At 37.4% G+C, this 22,663-nt stretch overlaps 1 protein-coding gene and 1 long non-coding RNA gene across 2 annotated transcripts; both read left to right on the top strand.

The window, feature by feature from the left end:
• The first annotated feature begins 8,001 nt into the window (after positions 1 to 8,001).
• Positions 8,002 to 10,810, top strand: LOC122229219 (keratin-associated protein 21-1-like). The gene is made up of 2 exons (XM_042954327.1): positions 8,002 to 8,045; positions 10,546 to 10,810. The coding sequence occupies exons 1-2, from the start codon at positions 8,002 to 8,004 to the stop codon at positions 10,808 to 10,810; spliced, it is 309 nt and encodes a 102-aa protein (XP_042810261.1).
• Positions 10,811 to 17,292: 6,482 nt separating this feature from the next.
• On the top strand, positions 17,293 to 21,829 carry LOC122229381. The gene is made up of 3 exons (XR_006206971.1): positions 17,293 to 17,436; positions 20,698 to 20,818; positions 21,701 to 21,829. It is a non-coding gene; the product is annotated as an uncharacterized LOC122229381 (long non-coding RNA).
• The last annotated feature ends 834 nt before the right edge of the window (positions 21,830 to 22,663 follow it).

Genomic DNA, 22,663 nt, shown 5'->3' with positions numbered 1-22,663 from the left:
TTTTATTTATTATAGGTAAGTCACAAGATTTGCTCAAACTCAAGAGAAGGGGATGATACAAGGCAATGACACCAAGAGGCAGAAATCACAGAGGCACCTTAATTGTCTGTCCATCACTGATATCAATGCTGTGTGTCCTTCCTAATAGGGAGTAGGAAGCTTCCCTTCCCCTGCAATGCTCTGGAACCATCTATAACACATTCAGAATACCTTGTCTCTAAAGATTTGGTAGAATTTCTCTGAGAAAATATCTGAATCTGGAATATTTTGTGGGTCACTTCCTTAATAATTTTCTGTTTGTTCTAAGAAAATTAATCTCTTTGTAATTCCTCAGTGTAACAGTATCAATTTTGATAATCCGTATTCCCCTAGGAATCTGGGTTTTCAAATTTATACCCATAAAAATGAGCAAAGTAGATTTGTATAATTTTAAAACTTATTTCCATATTTCTTTCTTTCTTGTTATTTATTTTGTACATACCATTTCCCTCTTTTTCCTTGACCAAGTTTGCATGTGATTTATAAATGTTAGTTGTTTCAAATAATAGCATTCTGAGTCATTTTTAAAATTTCTTTTTTTGTCTTTTCTCTACTAAGTTCTGTTTATCTATTTGTTATCATTTATTTAAAATGTTTCCTTGCACTTTATTTGGTTTACTTAGTTGTTAGTTATGAAGCTTCTCTTAACTGGGTTGTTAACTCATTCATGTTATTTCTTTCATTTTCACTGACAGAAAGTGTTTAGCGTTCTGTGCTACGATTTTTTTCTCTAATTACTGCTTGAATTTTCTTTAATTCTGTTAACTACTCTTTTTATTACTGTTATTTATTTTAAAATGCTATGGAATTTATATCATATTAATATATACTCTTATGTATATTAATATGATATAATATTCATATTATATTTTATTTTCACTTGAGAATTGTTTAACCAAAGAATTACTTTCCAGGTGAAGGGGATTTTCTAATCTTTGTTTTTGTTAACAATTTTTAGCTTTATTGCATAAAAATCAAGGAGTGTTTTTGCAGTATTTTTACTTTAAAAATTTACTAATTTTTTATTTGTGACTTAAATTTTTTTTTCAATGTTTATTTATTTTTGAGAGAGACAGAAACAGAGACAGAGACCAAGCAGGGGAGGGGCAGAGAGAGAGGGAGACACAGAATCCAAAGCAGGCTCCAGGCTCTGAGCTGTCAGCACAGAGCCTGACATGGGGCTGGAACCCATGAACTGTGAAATCATGACCTGAGCCGAAGTCAGATGCTTAACTGACTGAGCCACCCAGGCGCCCCCTTTGTGGCTTCATATATGATTAATTTTTGTGTATTTTATGTGGAAGCTTGGGAAGGTTTATTTTCTACTATCAATGTAGAGATAGATAGATATCCTTAAGTGCTACCTTTTATTAACTTTTTGTGAGAATGGTATATTAAAGACTTCATTATTAGTGTGTTTCTACCTACATCTCCTTGAAAAATAGAGAAGGGATAGAGTCATAGACATGTATTCTTCAAAGAAATAGTTTCTGGGTTCCAGGGCACCTGGGTAGCTCAATCAGTTTAGCATCCGACTCTTGATTTCAACTCAGGTCATGATCTCACTATTCATGAGTTTGAGCCCGACATTGGGCTCTGCGCTGACAGTGCAGAAACTGCCTGGGATTCTCTCTCTCTCTTTCTCTCCCTGCTCCTCCCCCACTCACACTCTCTCTCTTTCTCAAAATAAATAAATAATCATTTAAAGAAAAGAACAGTTTCTGTGTTCTGTGTTTTGGGCACAAAAGTAAAATACTCACAAGTGTAATAGCTCTTGTCCGGTATCACTTTGGGAGAAAAATATTGGGGTTCGAGTACCAAGGCTTCTGCAATTTTCTTAAGTTACACATAAGAATGTGGTATAAATATTTAAAAGAATTTTCCAGTGAAGACACCTGGGCCTACAGATTTTTTTTTCAAAAGTTATTTTTTTAAGTTTATTTATTTATTTTGAAAGAGAGAGAGAGAGAGAGAGCAAGGGAGGGGCAGAGAGAAAGGGAGAGAGGGAGAATCCCAAGTAGGCTCCATGCTGTGCGCACATAGCCCAACGTGGGGCTCGATCCCATGAACCGTGAGATCATTACCTGAGCTAAAACCCAAGAGTCAGATGCTTAACCGACTCAGCCACCCAGGTGCCCCTCTGTCTTATATTCTTGATCAATCTGTCTATAATTTATCAATTTGGCTGATTTATTCAAAGTGCCAACTTTGGGTATTATTGATTTTCTTTTCTTTTCTTTCCAGTTAGTTGACATACAGTTAACATACATTAGTTTCAGGTGCACAATACAGTGATTCAACACTTCTGTACATCACCTGGTACTCATCACGGTACACTCCTTAATCCCCATCACCTATGTAACCCATCCCCCACTCACCTCCCCTCTGGTAACCATCAGTTTGTTCTCTATAATTAAGGGTCTGTTTCTTGGTTTGCATCTCTCTCTCTCTTTTTCCCCTTGTTTGTTTTTTTAAATTCCACATATGAGTGAAATCATATGGAACTGTGTTATGATCCAGCAACTGCACTACTAGGCAGTTGACCAAAGAATGCAAAAATATTAATTCAGAGGGATACATGCACTCCAGTGTTTATCACAGCATTATCTACAATAGCCAAATTATCAAAACAGCTCAAATGTCCATCAACTGATGAATGGATGAAGACGATGTGGTACAGATATGTAAGATGCAAAATTACTCAGCCATAAAAAGAATGAAACCTTGCCATTTGCAAAGAGATGGATGGAGCTGGAGAGTATTATGCTAAGTGAAATAACTCAGAGAAAGGTAAATACCATATTATTAATTTTCTTTATAGTTTGTTCATTTTCTGTTAGATTGATTCCACTCCTGTCTTTATTTTTCCTTCATTCTTCTGACTTTATATTTAATCTTTCCTCCATTTCTAGCTTTTTAAAGAATGTTAGAGCATTGAGTTTTAAAGTGTTCTTTTTTCTGACATAAATATATAAAGCTATAAATTTTCTTCTAATAACTTTTTCCATGGTAAGCCACACATTTGGTATGTTGTACTTCTTTATTAATCAACTCAAAATATCTTCGAACTTCTCATGTGAGTTTCTTTTCATCTATATATTATTTAATGGGAGTTATTTCCTGATCCAGGAAGACTCTGTCCTCATATACCTGAGGCTGTCATGCTCCTTTCAAAAGACCTCTAGGCAGTGAGGGAGGTAAGTGGGGATTCTCACCATGTCACTGCTCCACCAAGAGACACACAGCAGATAAGCTGGCAAAACTCCTTCCACACTTTCAGGTAGCAATGGCAGGGGCCAGTGGGACAACCGGCAGTGCAAGATAAACCAAACAGACCAAAATAACACTGCAGCAACTCTGAAAATAATGAATCATAGCCCACAAGACCCATGTGCTTAACCTAAACAGGGTGACTACCTGCTTTTGAAAAAACATTTTTAATAGGATCAGGATGCTTTTAATACACAAAATTACCACCATACCATCATACCAAGAAACAAGAAAATTATAACTCAGATGAGAAAAGATAATTAACTGACCCTAACACTATCAGTTTTCCAATTATATGAACAAATTTTAAAGTAACCCTCATAAAATGTTTCAACAATCAAATCCTTTTGAAACGAATGACTTGAAAGTAAAATAGGAATATACGTACATATTATGCAAATAACAACTAGTAAGAAAGCTGGAATGGTTATAACAATATCAGATTAAATATACTTTAAAGCTAAAAAAATTTAATAGCGATAAAGAGAGACATTTTGCAAAGATAAGTAGAGTAACCTATCAGGAAGATACAGCATATGTACTGGTGTTAAATCTACCTGGTGCTAAAAATGGAGCACTGAAGTAAATAAAAAATTGACAGAATTGAAAGGAAAAGGGAGACTGTAATAATAATAACTGAAGATGTCAATATCTCACTTTGCATAAAGGATATAGCAACTACATAAAAGATTATAATGTGTATAAACTTGAAAAAGAAAAAAACACTATAAACCAACTAGACCTAACACCCTTCTAGAGAGCATTCACCCAACTCCAAGAAAACACAAATTTCTTTCAAGTACACGTATAGAATGTTCTCCAAGACAGAGCATATGCTAGGTCATAAACAAGAGCCAATGAATTTAAGATAATTGAAATCATACATAGTCCCACGTGCTATATTCAGCTGATGGAGGAAGACATATCTACCTAATTCTCTTCTTTAGATGCTTTTAGAAAGCATGTGTTTGGGGCAGGATAAGATTTTGGTCAGCCTCATATTTTCATCTCTATTCAGAAAGTAATCTTGTGTGGACCCATGGTCAGTCTTCATTTTACAAAATTCCAGTGTTACTTCTTGAAATATTAATAGATACTGTTGATTCATATTTTATTATTGTTGACATTGTTATTATTAATAATAATAAATCTAGTGAATTAAAAGAAGTTACTATAAACACATTTACTGAACAGACTACCAGGATCAAGGATACACTTTGCATCCTGTATCTTGGATCAGACTTATGTTTACATAATATGTAGTCCACACAAGCCACTGCCTTGTCATGAAATAGGTCTCTTTCCAAGAGGCAAGCAGAGATTGACCCCTTGAAAGTTTCACTGATTCTGTATCTTCCTCAGTATTTGTCATAGAACTAGAACAAATAATCCTAAAATTAGTATGGAACCACAAAAGACCCTGAATAGCCAAAGCAATCTTGAAAAAGAAAAACAAAACTGGAGGTATCACATTTCCAGATTTCAAGTTATATTACCAACCTGTAATGATTAAAACAGTATGATACTGGCACAAAAACAGACACATAAATCAATAGACCAGAATAGAAGTCCCAGAAATAAACTCATGATTATATGGTCAGTTAATATTTGACAAAAGAGGAAAGAATATACATTTGTAAAAAGACAGTCTCTTCAACACATGGTGTTGAGAAAACTGATCAGCTACATACAAAATAATGAAACTGGACCACTTTCTTACACCATACACAAAAATAAACTCAAAGTGAATTAAGGATCTAAATGTGAACATCTGAAATCAAAAATCCTAGAAGATATCACAGGCAGTAATCTCTCTGACATTAGCTGTACCAAGATTTTTCTAGATGTGTCTCCTGAGGCAAGGGAAACAAAAGCGAAAATAAACCATTAGGACAATATCAAAATGAAAAGCTTCTGCACAGCAAAGGAAGCAATCAAAACAAAAACTAAAAGACAACCTACTGAATGAGAGAAGATATTTGCAAATGACATATCCAATAAAGGGTTAGTATCCAAAATATATAAAGAACTGACACAACTCAACAACAAACTAACAAATAATCCAGGCAGAAGACATGAACAGACATTTCTCCCAAGAAGACATTCAAATGGACAACAGACACATGAAAGGATGCTTATCCTCACTAACCATCAGGAAAATGCAAATCACAACCACAGTAAGATATTACTTCACACCTGTCAAAATGGCTAAAATAAAAAATACAAGAAACAGCAAGTGTTGGGAAAGATGTGGAGAAAAAGGAAACTTAATGCAGTCTTGTTGGGAATGCAGCCACTGTGGAAAACATTATGGAGGTTCCTCAAAAAATTACAAATAGAACTACCATATGATCCAGTAATTCTGCTACTAGGAATTCACCCAAAGAATATGAAAACATGCATTCAAAAAGATAATTAACCCTTATTTTTATTGCAGCATTATTTACAATAGCCAAATTATGGAAGCATCCCAAATGTTCATCAATAGAAGAATGGATGAAGAAGATGTGGCATGTATATACCAGGGAATATTATTAAGCCATAAAAAGAATGAAATCTTGCCATTTGCAACGACATGGATGGACCTAGAGAGTATAGTGCTAATTAAAATAAGTCCGTCAGAGAAAGACAAATACTATAAAATATCATTCACATGTGGAATTTAAGAAACAAAACAAATGAGCAAAGGGAAAAGAGAGAGAGAAGCCAAGAAAGACTCTTAACTGTGAAAAACAAACTGATGGTTATCAGAGGGGACGTTTGGGGGGATGCTTGAAATAGGTGGTCAGGATTAAGGAGTATACTTGTCCTGATGAACAGTGGGTGGTAAGGAATTGTTGACTCACTATATTGTTCACCTGAAACTAATATAATACTGTATGTTAACTGTATCAGAATTTTAAAAAATTAAAAATAAAAATAAAAGCAGTGGTTGAATGTAGTTATTCAACCACACCTCTAATTTACAAACTAAAGGTATCCAAAGGGTCAACAATCACACACACACACACACACACACACACACACACACACGAAACCTAGGTAAATAAATATACACAAAAATGTTGTAGGTATGCAAAACAGATTGCTTTTAATGAAAAATGAATTTAGACATTTTCCCAAATGGGAACGGTGAAGATTATTTGTGTTCGATCATAAAATAATATAAGATCAAATGAATACATTTCTAAATTGTTGAAAACTCTGGTGATTTCAATCAAAAAAGTTCTGATGTTACATCGTAGTCTAAGATTCGATTGTCACTATTTGAATAGACAATAACACGTCTATTATACATAATAAAGGAGGTACATACAGTACCTCATGGGAAGATTTCCTAAATAGATTAGCAATCTAGAATTTATCAGAAGAATCCAGAATACCAATATCCACCATAGCAGCATGGATGATAACAGGCATATCCATAGCCACGATAGCCATATCCATAGCCACATCTCAGGCGATTATAGCCATAGCCTAGGCCACCATAGTAATTATTGTAGAAATTCATAGTGTGAGGAGAAGTCTCAGATGAAGAGAAGAATCGTTTTCTAGGGTGTTAAGTTTATAATCTACAGGGGCCTTATATGCCAATTGAGTGATATATGGGGCAAACCACAACCTATTGGATTCATGTTTCAAACTAAGTGGCATTATAATCATCTCAAGAATTCCGCGTAACCAATATATCTATAACACAATTTTGCCATGTGTCAGGATGCCTGTAATGAAATCATGCGTTTTAACAAAAGTTTTTTCACCTATTGTGGTGACTTGTTTGCTCCAGATGTGAAATCTAAAGTATATTACTAACTACCACGAGATCACATAACCCATACAGATTTCACTTCTTCAAAATTCTTTTTTTTTCTTTAATAAGATCCTCCTTCCCATCTGCAAATATGCACCTTTGGAAACAAAAGAATGGTTTCACAGAGGTAGAGAAGGATGGAAAACTTGTGGAGAAGATGTGGCAGAAAAAGATTTGGGGGGAGGGTATGAAGAATCAAGAACTTAGTTTCATTTTATTAAATTTTTGAGGGATATCAAGTTATCATTTGGATATGTGTCAGAATTGGAAATGTGAAGCGAGATCAATTGGCTAAAATAATGTATGTAAAGTAATCCTTGAAGAGAGCTTAAATACTATATTATACACCTAAAACCAAAATAACACTGTATGTTATCTACACCAGAATTAAAATTAAAAACTTAATTTAAAAAAAGAGAATTTCTGGGGCACCTGGGTGGCTCAGGCGGTTGAGCGTCCGACTTCGACTCAGGTCACGATCTCGTGGTCTGTGAGTTCGAGCCCTATGTGGGGCTCTGGGCTGACAGCTCAGAGCCTGGAGCCTGCTTCGGATTCCGTGCCTCCCTCTCTCTCTGCCCCTCCCCAGCTCATGCTCTGTCTCTCTCTCTCAACTCAAAACTAAATAAACGTTTTTTTTTTTTTTTTTTTAAAAAGAGAATTTCTATAGAAACTATAAGAGGGTCAAGCGCCTAGCTGGGCACCTTCATATTTGAAAACAAAATCTGAAAAAGAGAAAAGAAAAAAAAATACTAAGAGGGAGCAACTGGAGATACTGAAATTAAATCAAATGTGTGTGGTAGGATGTAGGTAAGTGTCGGGGAGCCTTTCAGGAAGGAAAAGAGAAACGGGTGAATCTGAACACTTCTCAGAGACTTAGTAAAATGAAGAAGGCTGAATCTCTAGATGTGACAAGATTGGGGTGTTGGTGAGACGTTCAGGGGCGGTTTTAGTGGGGAGTGGTAAGTACCAAAGACCAAAAGGTGTGATCAAAGATGTAAAGAGAGAACAGAAAGCTACGATGGAAACACGTGTGAAGGTTTGCAATGAAACAGAAGAAAATGGGATATTAGCTGCAAAGGAGGACGCAAGGAGCGTTCTTTTACTCTGCTTTTGATTATGGGATGTACTTAAGAACCAAACATAGTTCAGAAAATCACAGCAGAAAACAAATTGTCAATGGAATCTCACTGGGCTGGCAAGCTCTTACTGCTATCATCAGAGAAAGAACTCAGTTCTCCAGAAGAAACAAATTAGCTCCAGGAAGTAAATTCTATAGAGAAATAACCTAGTGAATGTTGTTATTAGAGACATCGTATTGCACAGTACAGTAATGTCTTTTGCAGCTACATTAATCAACTACCAAAATTTTTTTTTAAAGTTAATTATAGGGTTTTTTTTTTTTTAAATTGACTGTTGCCATTTAGCAATACAAATTTCAGGTGATGTTCTAAGAACTTAGCCTCGAGGAAGACTGATCATCACATTATTTAAATTAGTTTTTATTTGAAAACTTGTTCTAAGTTATTACTTGATTGCACTGTGACAGTTGAAATTACTTTTATTTTCTTTATGAAAAATTTGAAAATGATATAGTGAAGATGTCCTCTCCTTGTAATATCTCAACCCAGTACATGGTGAATAAAATGACCCAATAATATGTCTATTTTATAAAAATGAAGCTACCAAAAGACATGCATGGAAAGAACATTCAAACACACACATTAAATTACAGGTTGAATGTGTTTCATAGGATCCTTAGTATGAAAAGAGTCCATTTTTTTTAATGTTTAATTATTTTTGAGAGAGAGAGAGAGAGAACACATGAGTGGAGGGAAGGGAAGAGAGAATCTGAAGCCGGCCCTGTGCTAAAGAACCCGATGTGGGAACTCAGGAACCATGAGATCATGACCTGAGCCGAAGTCGGACACTTAACCAACTGAGCCACCCAGGTGCCCCTGAAAATGTTCTATTTTATTAAGAGGCATTGTCTCATTAGATATACTTAAAAGGACAGATGGATTGGAAAAGTTTTAAATCTTGTGTCTTCATTCTTATGATCTCTGGAGAAGAGTTAACTAAAATACGGAGAGTGTCCAACTGCTTATTCTCTCTGTCCCTGCCTACGGTTATGAGGGGATACATAAAAATAATAGTTTGACTCAGAAATATCAATACAATAACAGAAATATACTGACAGATTACACATGATGTGTGGGTAATGACACCTCCCCAAATTCATTCTTGTAAAGTCTGTCATGTGAAGCTATTCTCACTTTTCCTGTGCCTCCCAATGGGAGGCATTATCACATTAATTTGAATAAAGACTAATAATAATGCCAAGGTTATGCAAGGGAACACAATATGATTGGTTACAAAGAGAATAACGATTGGGTGTTTTGCTGAAGGAACAGACCTCTGTGTGATATACTGATAAACATAAATACGTGATGTTAAACCTGTTGGATGGTTACTTAGAATATAATTCTAATATTAATGAGAATCCTAATTTGTATAATTGTGTGCCTGATTTAGAGGGGAAAAAAGCAAAGCAATTGGATTCCAAGGGATAACGTCTGTCTTGTAGTTCTTAGGTAGAGATTGAACATAAGTGAGAATCAGACCTATTGGTATACATAGAAAAGTGTAATACATTTTGAAAAATTTAACTAGATTATTATCAATATCATGAGGATGAAAGTTACATTATGGTTTTAGTATAGAAAAAGAACTGAAACCCTGAAGAAAACAATTAAATTGGATCAAAAGAAGATGGGGCACCATCGGTTAAGCATCCAACTTGGTTTTGGCTCAGGTCACAATCTCACATTTCGTGGGTTCAAGCCCTGCATTGGGCACTGCGCTGACAGCACAGGGCCTGCTTGGGGTTCTCTCTCTCCCTCTCTCTCTCTCTCTCTCTGCTCCTTCCCTGACCGCACTGCTCTCTCTTTCTCAAAATGAATAAATAAACCTTATTTCTTCAGAAAAAGAAAAACTGATGAGTCAAAAGTAATTTGGTTTTTATGAAATGTTAAAAATGTTAGTGCAACCAACCGATGCCAAGAGCAAATAAGATTGAGACTAATAAATGTATTCTTTCTTGACATAAAGGATGGTTATATGAAGCTGAAATGAAAGTCTAATTTGGGACAACACTGCGTTGGTGTGAGGGTGTATCTCCTCTCTTTGAAGCCCTCAATTGGATGAGGAGAGTCCAAACTGAGAGCCAAACACAACAAGCCTCCCAAACACCTCCAAGAATTATTTTATGGTAGAGGAACAACAGACTAATTAGATTAGTCATAAAATTAGCCAGTGGCATGATATATATGGCGGGTGACACCCACATTGAGAGCATATAAAAAGGCCCTCGGGAGGGGGAGTTGTCCACAGTGAAGTGACACTTCTCCTCGCCTTCTCTACCCAAGCACAACCTCAACAGCCAACATCATGTGTGGCAGCTACTACGGAAACTCTTATGGAGGCTGCGGCTATGGAGGCTGTGGCTATGGAGGCTGCGGCTATGGAGGCTGTGGCTACGGAGGCTGCGGCTACGGAGGCTGCGGCTATGGAAGCTCTGGCTACAAAGGCTGGGGCTACAGAGGCTGTGGCTATGGAGGCTGTGGCTACAGAGGCCTGGGCTGTGGCTGTGGCTCCTGCTATGGCTGTGGCTCTGGCTGTGGCTACTGGTAACGAGGGCACCGTGGGGGACTCTCACCCTCTATGCCTGGACGTGGGATTCACCAAATCTGAGCCCCACGCGGTCTGACCTTTGTTGAAGGCTTGCCTTCTGGTGCCCTTTTGGTCAAATACAGAATTATCATTCCTGTATTTAACTCATGAAAAGTGGGAGCATTTGAAATTCACCCTGAGCACTGCGTGGTTCCTCATTGCCTTGATGCAGTCACAGATTCTCCGTTTCGATTTTCATGCAAGAACTATTTCTCTGTTTTCTTAATAAACTTATTCGGTCTGAAATAATAAACCTAGCTTTCTGTTCATTTAATGTCCTCGCTTTTCTACTTGGGTAAGGCACTGATAGCACGTGTTATGCTGGTTTATTGTGAGGACGAGAAAAGATAATGTCTGTCGATTTAGTTAAACATTGCCTGGAAACGCTATTTGTTCCAAGTGCTTTTACACCAAAACCGTAACCGGCGAAATACTTTAGAAGATACGAAAGTTGGCATACGACTCTCCAGTTCTAATCTGTTTTGGGGCATAAATAAGAAGCATTTCCTATGCTTGTTTGACACAAGAGGTAGAGAGGTTTAAACCTACTCTTCTACATAACTCCTATGTATCTGGAAATAAACAGTTGTTTTGTTTTTTTTTTTTTTAAGCGACAACTTTCCTAAAATCCATTACATATTTAACTTCAGAGCCATTTGATGGCATTCTATACTCTTGTTTTCTTGAGATTTCTTTCTCCTGTGATTTATGTGATTTCACAGTGGTAGCTGTAATCACTTGTTTTTCCACTAATTTTCTGTGACTAATGTGCCCGTAAAGTTGGCCAATTATCTTCTCTTGATAGAGCATTTCAAGCTTTTGTGTTAGACATGAATGAGTTTAAGTAGTGTTTTAGCGCAAGATAATGGATATGTCCCAATTCATTTTGACTGGCCCAAGGTAGTAAAAAAGTTGAAACCGTAAGAAGGAATTAAGATCCCTGGAAAAATCATAACCCAGAAGGAAAGCACCTTCTTTTTTTCTTTAGAAAGCCATTATTTTATGAAAACTTGTCTTTCTTAATTTCCTTTACTCTTGAAGCTTAGAATTTTCTATTTCATAGTATGCAAAGCTTGGATGGTCTATGCTGTCCATCCCAAGAAATGGGAGATTTTAAAACTATTTTGGCCTGCCTCATAGGTCATAATAATTGAACACAAATAAATTAGATATTGATGCAAATTAGAGAATAGGCCCCTCATTATAGACTCACAAGACAAAATTGTTGCTGATTATAATTTTCCAAGATCTGCCCTTAAGCTTTTTTTTTTTTTAAACGTAGGCTCCACACCTAGCACAGAGCCCAACGTGAGACTTAAACTCAAGGCCTGATCTGAGATCAAAAGTCAATGCTCAACCGACTGTGCCAACCAGGCACCCCTGCCCCTTACACTGTCTTAACATGACCATATTTGGTTGACGTTGTTATCTTCTCTAACATATTTCACTTCAGGTTAAATGCCACTGCTAACAGCCCCAAGCAAACATCTACTTTGTATTCACATTGGTTTGTTCACTTCTTTAATGGCTTCAAATTATGAATGACTCCAACTGAAACTGGAAAACATAAGATTCCTTTACATTTCCCTGTTCCACATTGCTTCTTTTTTTTTTCTTACAGTGAACACTCTGGGCCCCAACACATTGCTGTGTTAACTCTATTCAAACCTGCGCACAATATACAGCCTGAATTGCCACACTGAATGCAATGCCCGTGAGCAACCTCTAAAGTTTCTTAGCAGCATTTTTAGCATCAGAAGAGATCCCACCAAGAATGGACAGATTATTGTGTTCAACATTTATATGAATTAATTTTCTTCCTGAGTAGTTATGCTATTCATTTTATGGGGGACATTCTTTTGTTTCCATTTATATTCAATTTCAGGTGTATTTATTCTGTTTTTTTTTTAATATATTAAGTATTTCCATGGTTCAGAAATCAAAACTATATAAAAAGATATATTCAGAGAAGTCTCCCTCCTGTATTTATCCCTCCCATCCATTTGCACTCACCCCATTTGTATTTTCATTTTCTTCTGCTTTCTTAGTGCAGAAGCAAGCATAAATATTGTATTTATGTATTCTTAGTTTCCTTTTGTGTTACCCAAAGGTTGAATACTTTTTGCACTCTTTCATCATTCTATTTTATGGGTTTTATTTGTCCTTTTTCCTTTTTTTGTCCTTTATGCTTATATTCAGACTTTCAAACAGGAGTCACTTACATTTAGGCATTAAAGAAGTGACTCACTGCAGATTTTGGTACTCCAAAAAATAGTATTTTTCTCTATATAAACTCATTTCTCCCAGCATTTACTTTTGAAAAATTTCAAACCCTCAATTAAGTGGAGAAGGCAGTATAATGAACAGCTAAGTACTCTCTACCTAGATTTGACAATTGTTAGCATTTTGCCACGTTGGTTTCCCCCTTTCTGCCTGTCTGTTCTCTGTCTCTCTCTGTGGCTCTGTGTCTGACTCTCACCACACACACACACACACACACACACACGAATGCACAAGCACATGCAATCATTCCTGAACAATACTATTACATAATTCATAGTCAGATTCAGTTTTTTAATATTTCTTTTTTAAATGTTTATTTATTTTTGAGAGAGAGAGAGCAAGCATGAGCTGGGGAGAGGCAGAGACAGAAGGAGACAGAATCGAAAGCAGGCTCCACACTGTCAGCACAAAGCCTGACATGGGGCTCAAACCTGAGATCATGACCTGAGCCAAAGTCGGATGCTCAACTGACTGAACCACCCAGGCACCCCCTATATAGCTTTTATTTCTGATACAGAATTCAATTCATAAAAACTATCATATTTTGCAACTTATTGCTTATTATAATCTAACATTTCATGAAATCTAGAGCACTTCCCAAACTTCTATTATTTCACAATGTTAATAAATATATATATTTTTAATTTTAATATTTATTTTTCAGAGAGAGAGAGAGAGACAGAGTGCAAGCAGAAGAAGGGCAGAGAGAGAGGGAGACACAAAATCTGAAGCAGGATCCAGGCTCCGACCTGTCAGCACAGAGCCTGACCCAGGACTAGAACTCACAAACCGCGAGATCATGACCTTCGCAGAAGTCAGAATCCCAACCGACTGGGCCACCCAGGTGCCCCAATACATTAATATATTCTTAACATTGCAAGATAATTATTTACTAAAACATGTCAAAATCTATTTTTTCTGATTGCATCAATTATAATATTCATATATTTCATAATCCAATACATATTTTAAATTTTTTAATATTTTTATTTTCATTTTTGAGAGAGAGCAAGAGCAGGTGAGGAGCAGAGAGAGAGAGGCACACAGAATCCAAAGCAGGCTCCAGGCTCTGAGCTGTCAGCACAGAGACTGAGGTGGGGCTTGAACTCACGAACCATGAGATCATGACCTAAGCCAAAGTTGGACGCTTCACCGACTGAGCCACTCAGGTGCCCCTCATAAACCAATATTTTCTGAAACAAAGATTAAGATCATTAGATATGCCAAAAGTTAGGAAACCGAAAGGTCAAGCAAGCACTGAGTGCACATAAGGCAACTTTGTGCCTTATAATAAATCCTGAGACCAAAATTCCACCTATGAAGTATCAAAATTGTATCTCTGAGAATCCTGGGTAATAGGTGAATTACTTAAGAACTTTACACTATTTTTTTTTTTACATTTATGATGCTTATACCCCTAACACATGTAAGTTTGAATGTTGTGCATTCACCTTGGATCCCCATTTCTTCGAATTTTGGGGGGCAATAGTACTGTATCTTTTTCAGCAATGAAGACATGACTCTCCATTTACTGGGGTGTTACAAGCAAAGTGCCTTCAGCTGAAGAGTACCCCTGGCACAAGACAATACCTGTTTCCTGCAGCCAGCCTCCCGTGATGGATCAATGTAGGGTATAATGACATGCCTTCTCGCCCCAACCTCCAACTACTCTTCTGGGAAATCCCAACTTCAGAATCTCCCATATTGTTTCCTGAGCCCTCCACTGAGCCTACAGCCAACTCAGCTTCCCCCCGCCCCATCCAGTCTGCCTCTGCCTCTTCATTTCTACAATATTCATTCCAGGAATTAATTGCTCTAACAATGGTCTCGTAGAAAAATAATCTAATCTGGGGTCACACAGTGCACCCAGTTGTCACGCTGTCTAGTCTCTTCTATGACCCTAATATTTTTACAGATTACCAGAGATTGTTTTTTCTTTTAGAATATTCCTCAGTTCTGATTTGCCTAATGTTTCCTCATGATTAGAACAAGGTTATGTAGGGTGCCTGGGTGGCTCAGTTGGTTAGGTGGTTGACTTTGCCTCCAGTCAGGATCTCACAGTTCATGAGTTCGAGCCCCGTGTCAGGCTCTGTGCTGACAACTCAGAGCCTGGATCTTGCTTTGGATTCTGTGTCTCCCTCTCTCTCTGCCCCTCCCCCTGCTCTCACTCTGTGTGTGTCTCTCTCTGTCTCTCTCTCTCTCTCTCAAAAATAAATAAACCAAAAAAAATTTAACTACTTTAGAAAAAGATTATGCATTTTGTCAAGCAAATAAAGGGAGTGCAAATGTTTTCTTTTCATTATACTCTATCGGTTCACACTTGAAGTTGATTTGTTCCAATACTGATGGTGATAATTTTACACTTGATCCTTATGGTGAGGACCAGGTTTCTCTACTTGAAAGGTATTTTTATTATTCTGTTAGCCATTAAGAAGTATTTTGGTAGAGATATTTTGTGACTTTATAAATATTCCATTCAAATCCCCAAATTGATCATTAGTCTTGGCACTTATTTTTCTTCCTTGCCTGAATTATTTATGATGATGATGGATTGCAAATGTTGATTTTTCTGATTTTCATCTTTTTTCATTACATTGGCTGGCATTCTACTGCAAGGAACTTTTTCCTTCTGCTTCATTATTCCTTTATTTACATCAGTGTAAATTCATGGATTTCCGTTATAAATAATCCATTATTATAGCAGGAATCGCAACTCCCAGGCTGTCTCACGAGACAAAAAGTAGGTATAAATACATCGTGCCAGAGTCCAGCTCCAGCAGGTCCAGGGGTTCCCAAAGGATGAACAGCGTCGCAAAAAGGTGCAAATAAAACTGAAACAAAAATAAAAAGAGACACAGACAACAGCAGTGTGTTGAACTGGCTGATTTATTGTAGCAAACGTGGCATTATATATGCTAGTGATTTCCTTGTAACATACATCATCTATGTTTTTCTAACATTGCCTCATTTTAAAAATGTTCCTATGTGTGATCAACCTTTAAGAAATAACAGGGCGATTTTCTCGTAAAGTTCTTGCATACCCTTTGATTCTTGATTAATTTCTTACATTATTCCATTATGCATCTGTGTTTATCTAGAACCTACAAAGCATTTGCTCTGCTGTTCTCGTGGAAGGCCCTCCATTTCTCAACACCTCAAGTGGAACAGTTACAGGGACCTGACCTCCTAACCACATGAGGCCAGAAGAACAGTGTGTTTGCCTCGGTCCGAGGTGCCAGAAAGGGGCCGAAAAAGCCTTAGAAACCCATGCCCCATACATTCTCAGAGAGACAGTGCACCTAGGAACCAATGAACCATTCTGTACCTTAACCGACTACGTTCAGTCATCATCTGGAATGCCTCTGGGGGGCCAGGAGGGCCTAGGGGTTGAAGTCACCTGTGCCCAGAGATATACTCTTTAGTTGCCGGAGTGGGGCTTTCAAATCCATATGTCTCTCCTTTACGGGCCCTCTTTGCTGGCAAAGGTATGAGGCTATCCTTCCTGTAAGTAGAGGAGTCTCCTTAGGGGATGGCAAGGGCTAAACGTAAGGCCGCACAATTTCTTGCGGAACCTTATTTTCTTCCCTGATGGTTCTTTTCCCAGGGGGCCTGCCGAGGGCCATTCCCCAACAGACAATACCCCAGGTACTTTATTAAGGCCAAATTACCTAAAAGCGGGAGGACAAGAAGCTTCACTGTCAGAGGGCCGCCTGCAGTCACCAATCCGTCCACAGCCCGGGCCCTGCCACTCAGGCTGGGACAGCTCAGCTTCCAGCAACATTGCACTGTGTGAGACTTCGATTCCATCACACGGCTGCCTATGACATTGGGCAAATTATGCAAATTCTTGGGCCTTGCCATTCTAATATAAAAATCACCACCTACATTTTAGTGCTTTTATGGGAATGAAATGTGTTAAGACATGTAAAGCATTTAAACCATGCCTGGAATTTAATAACTGTTGTCGATGGGGTATCATGCACTATCATATGCATGGTGTATCTTCTGCTTCTTTGTATACATGGGAATATTGTCTGTTTATCTTGCCTGGGGCTGTTCATGGAATTCTTACGTCAGAACTCTGTGTAACAATGTATAATTGTTATTTTAATAATAATGACCATTCCTAGCTGTTTACCACAGAGCAGTTACTGCGTGAAACCCCTTGGGTGCATTACCTCACATAATCCTCAGAAAGACTCTGAGATGTGGTAAAAACCTTTGACATTTTACACCCGCGAAAAAGTAAAGAGGAGTAACAGACTCAAGCGGCAGTTCTCAGCACTACCTGATTTTTGTCTCCTGTATGTAAATATAAAATATTGTGTAGGTAATACTGTTTTAGAAAATATCTTAGGTAATATTTCCTGGGTGCTATTTTCCCCAGGAAAGGCAAAGCAACTCCCGGGACATTTAAATATTAGTATCTTTTAATTATTAATGTCTGATGATGAAGCTAAATAGGAACTCCCCTCCTGAAAATGCCCTTAAATGTTTCCCTGCTCCTCTTCTCTGTTTGTCACCTTGCGTGTGTACGATTCTTTTAAAAAGTTGTTTAATGTTTTCATTTTATTTTTGAGAGAGAGAGACAGGGAGAGTGAGGGAGGGGCAGAGAGGGACGGAGACAGAATTGGAAGCAGGCTCCGGGCTCGGAGCTGTCAGCGCAGAACCCGGCGCAGGATATTTTTGTATCATTTTTCTCATTAGCCTTTTAGTCGAGATTTTAGAATTTCTGAATTTGCCCTCCATCTCACCCCATATTCATATTTTTCTGCCTTTAATGAATGTTTACATTTGGATATCGACTCTTTCATGACAAATGTATTTTCTCTTCTCGGATTTTGCCATTTGCATGGATGCTTGCTATGCTTTTCTAAATTATGTGGCTCTTAAACATTCTAAACTTAAAAAAAAATGGCCGATAGTGTTTCCCTTGTCTTTTTGTGAAAGCTGGAGTCATTATGCATCCCCGGATTGATCTTCTGATTTGGAGCTGCTAGTTCCTTTCATAAAGAGATTGATCTATGCACACCCACTACTGAAACTAGGGATTTATTCTATCAGAACGTATGTGTGTTCATATGTAAACCCCTCAAACACAGACAACTTAAAGAAAAGTATTCAGATTACCTCCTTTTAGTTTGCCTCATTAGGAATATCCATTACTCTCAGGGCAGGCAGAGTTAGTTATTTCTAATACCGGGTAAAAGGCTTTATACACATGTTCATTGATGTTCTACTTCAGATTCCTTCTATCTTCTCCCTAGGTGAGATTTGCTTTCTTATACAAAGACCCCCTAAGTTATTGCAATTATCTTTCATCCTAACTTTTTGTAGGTAGGTCAACAAGCAGATTGAATCTCCAGATTCTTATAGGAAACAGATACCTGTATAAGTCAACCATATTCCTTTGCATTAATCATTTTAGTCATGCTGGAAGTCTCCTACTGAAACCCCTTGCATTCAGACTGAGGGCTTTGTCCCTGCAAGTGGAAAAGATTTGAAGTGCCCCAACCCCCTTTAAAAGAAAAGTGGCAGCTGCACACACACACACACACACACACACACACACACACACATGCATGCCCACACACAGATACAATACACATACCTTCACACAGAGAAATGGTGGAGATTAATGAATATACATTTTAAAAATATGCTTCCAAAGGAGCTTATATTTAGTAAAAATTAAACTATAATTTTTCCTGAAGAAAAATTTAGTAAATATGTGAAAACATAAAGTAACACTCAGTTTATACATATCAAACATGCTCTATTGACTCCTATGATTTGATTTTTCTAGGAACATAGAAGTTCAAAGTGGTTATTTGACTTTATCATTGAATTCAACAATGAACTTCATTGTAGTAAAAGCAATAACATAATAATTATAATAGTAGCAATGTGTTTCTCATATTTCCCATGGTATGGGATATTTTACCAAGAGTTTATTTATTAGGGAAAATCTAGTAGGTTCCATGAGACATTATCTCTGCCAGTATTATCGTTTTAAATTAAAAATGCCATACTCCCATCAGATCACAAAGAGTATAAACATCTAATTCTTTAAAAAATATTTCATGAAAATGTCATTGCATAGATCAATTGAAATCTCATCATTTCCCTTTTTCCTCACTGTGAATTCAGGATATAAATTTGAAACCATGAGGAAAATATTTCATGCTTTAAAAATAGAGTGCTAAAAGCTTAAGAAACATTAATGCGAATGAGAAAGTCTAAGTATTTCCGAATACCAAACTATTTGTTTTTTATCAAAAGTTTCATGAAGCCAAGTAACAAATTTTGGCTTTTAGTGGTAAAGCATTGCTCACATGAAAATGGGAAGAATCCCTCATGGAAAATAATAGGTTTGGAGTGGGAGGTAATAACAGGTGGAGAGATTTGAGGTTAAGGTAGAATAGTATGATCTGCTGAATGTCAATACCGTGAAGGTAAAATTATTTGTTGGGAGCAGGTCAGAGTTTGTCAATAAAAAAGCTATTTCTTGCCATGGAGATTGGTTACAAAGGGCAACTAAAGATCTTGTGAGTACAGCTTTGAGGCTGAGACAACTGATTCTCATTAAAGGCCCACAAACTGATTCAGATGTGGTGAAACAAAACAGATCTTGTCATCGCCTCTGAAGCCATGTCTAAAACCAGAAGTCAACAAATTACTCACATTGGTCCTACAAATTAGCCAATGACAAGACATGTGTGGTGGGTGAAGACATATAAAAGGCCTTCCGCAGGGGAATTGTCCACAGTGAAGTGACACTTCTCCTCGCCTTCTCTACCCAAGCACAACCTCAACAGCCAACACCATGTGTGGAAGCTACTACGGAAACTCTTATGGAGGCTGCGGCTACGGAGGCTGTGGCTATGGAGGCTGCGGCTATGGAGGCCTGGGCTGTGGCTATGGCTCCTGCTATGGCTGTGGCTTTCGCAGACTAGGCTGTGGCTACGGCTTTGGTTCTGGCTGTGGCTATTACTACTGACAGCACCATGAGAAATTCACCCTCTGAACCATCACTTAATAATTCAGCAGTTCTGAACCACACAAATTTTCTGCCTCACCCCTAAGTGATGTTTTTTCTACACTACCCTGTAAACTTCTGACATGATTTGCTAAAAGTCTGATATCTGGAACTGATGTCACTTAATGTCTGGAAGAATATAAAACTCAACCTGTGAATTCATATTCCAACAAGATGACGTTGCTATAGCGCTTGTTTTTGTAATTTTATGCTCAATTTGCTTCTCTGTTTTCCTAATAAATTTTGAATTTCCTCATAAATCTGAAAGAGAAAACTTTTTTTTTCTACTTACGTATTATGCAGAGTTTGACTCTGTTTTTTTTGGTTGTTAGTGGGGTAACAATTACTTTTCTTCAAGAAATAACTGTCCTCAATATCACCTTGTGTTTTACTGTAGTGCTTCCAAGAGTTGTGACTACAGAAAAATCTGTGACCTTTGTAAATATTATTTCTTATCTTCTAAAGAGAGGGAAATATATTTTTTTCCTTATAATGATTTTAGCTTTTTATGTTCCTTGCTCTATAGATTTCTGTAGTTGCTTAATGGTTCCTTCAGGCTGCCTCCAGTCTCAACAGAGACCTGGCATGTGGGGCTGAAGTTGACATTCCCCTGCGTGGCCAGAGATTTAAGAGTACTGATGCTGTCAGTAAGTTTCACTTATAGTACTTACATAAGATATATGGAACTTTGTCAAGTACATGCCAAACCTACAGTGCAGAAAGCCCTGTATGAATTCTCGCCACTGGAATCCACACAGAACCCTAATCTTCACTTATACCTAGTTGCTCACAGGCCCTATCAACCATTCAGATCAGCAAAAGAAAATCGTATTTAGGAGTGGAGGGGAAAATAATATAGCTCAGTTTGCCCAAGTGCTCTATTCAAAAGATTTAGAATCTGCCATAGATACGGGTTAGTATCAATATTTCAGCAAGTTATTTGACACTAATTTTTATGGGTTCATAATAGACAGGAGATATTGCAGCCCGAGAACATATTATATGAACATAGCTGAATGTATAAAATCTTACCTTCTGGCTTCAGGTTTCTTCTTTAGCTTTGATATATATATATATATATATATATATATATATATATATATATATCATACTCAATCATGAATTTGAGACAAGTTATAGTAGAATGAAGCTTACCAGGCTGATCTCCTGCTAACGAAAACAACAATAACAAATAACAATGTCACAAGATTTTTAACAAGATCCAGATAATCACAACATAATATTCAAAATGTCCAAGGTACAATATGAAATCATATGGCATACAAAAACCTACTAATTATGATGCATTCTCAAGGGAGGAGACAATTGAGAGAGGTGCTCTGGTGTATATACTAAGATGGTCCACATTTCCCCCACCTACTGATATTCGCATCCTTCACACTTCCGTGTGACAGGATCTGTGGCATCTTCTAATCAATAAGCGTAGAAGGGTAATAAGATGTTGCTTTTATGATTGTGTTATGTAAGATCATAATGTGCATCTTTCTTCCATATTTTCTTCTTCACAGGCTATGATTAAGCGCACAGATATGTAGTATACTGCCCAACGGAGAGGTCCATTTGGGAAGGAACTGAAAGTGGCATCTAGCCAATAGCCAGCAAGAAACTGAGGCCCTCAGTCCCATAACCTGTGTGTCACTGAACCGTGCCAACAAACATGTGGGCTTAGAAATGGATCCTTCCCCAGTTGAGGCAATTCTGTGTGGTTTTTTTTTTTTTAACGTTTATTTATTTTTGAGACAGAGAGAGACACAGCATGAACGGGGGAGGGGCAGAAAGAGAGGGAGACACAGAATGGGAAGCAGGCTCCAGGCTCTGAGCCATCAGCCCAGAGCCCGAGGCAGGACTCGAACTCGCGGACCGCGAGATCGTGACCTGAGCTGAAGTCGGAGGCTTAACCGACTGAGCCACCCAGGCGCCCCTGCAATTCTGTGTTTTAAGACCCAGATGATACCTTGACTGCAGCCTTGTGAAAAATCCTTAAGCAGAAGACCATTCTAAACCATGCCTGGAGCAGAGACTGACAAAAAATGCGAAAATAATAAGTAAGTGTGTGATTTTTAAGATGTTAAGTTTGTGGTAACAACAACAGATAAACTATTATAGATGCCAACCCCCAAATTATCAGAGTTTTAAGCAACTTTATAACCGTGATCCACCGGGTAAAGATAAGCATTGAATGAAAAGAAAAAAAAAAATGTATCTTCAAAAGAGAAATGGAATTGTTAAATGTACCAAATGAAAAGTTTATAACTAAAAATATCAGAACTTAAAAGTTAATATCAGAAATTTTAAAAAAAAAGTTTCTTTGGATGGGTTCACTAGCAGAACTGAGATATCAGAGGAAAGAGTCAGAGAATATGATGATAAATCAAGAGAAATTATTGAATGCAAAAAACAATACAGTTTAAAAATATGAATAAAAATCCTCAGGAGTTTGTGGGACCTACCAAAATTTCTAACATTCACGG

The sequence above is a fragment of the Panthera leo genome, chromosome C2 (genome assembly GCF_018350215.1).
Source record: "Panthera leo isolate Ple1 chromosome C2, P.leo_Ple1_pat1.1, whole genome shotgun sequence".
Lineage (NCBI taxonomy): Eukaryota > Metazoa > Chordata > Mammalia > Carnivora > Felidae > Panthera > Panthera leo.
Note: the sequence above shows the minus strand (reverse complement) of the source record. Positions and strands in the feature narration are given on the sequence as shown.

Bases quoted from the DNA above. Each gene is read 5' to 3' on its own strand.
- LOC122229219 (XM_042954327.1), top strand. From the start codon at position 8,002: ATGAAGAAGGCTGAATCTCTAGATGTGACAAGATTGGGGTGTTG. The intron at 8,046-10,545 runs GTGAGACGTTCA...TCTCTACCCAAG, and splicing joins GTGACAAGATTGGGGTGTTG to CACAACCTCAACAGCCAACA.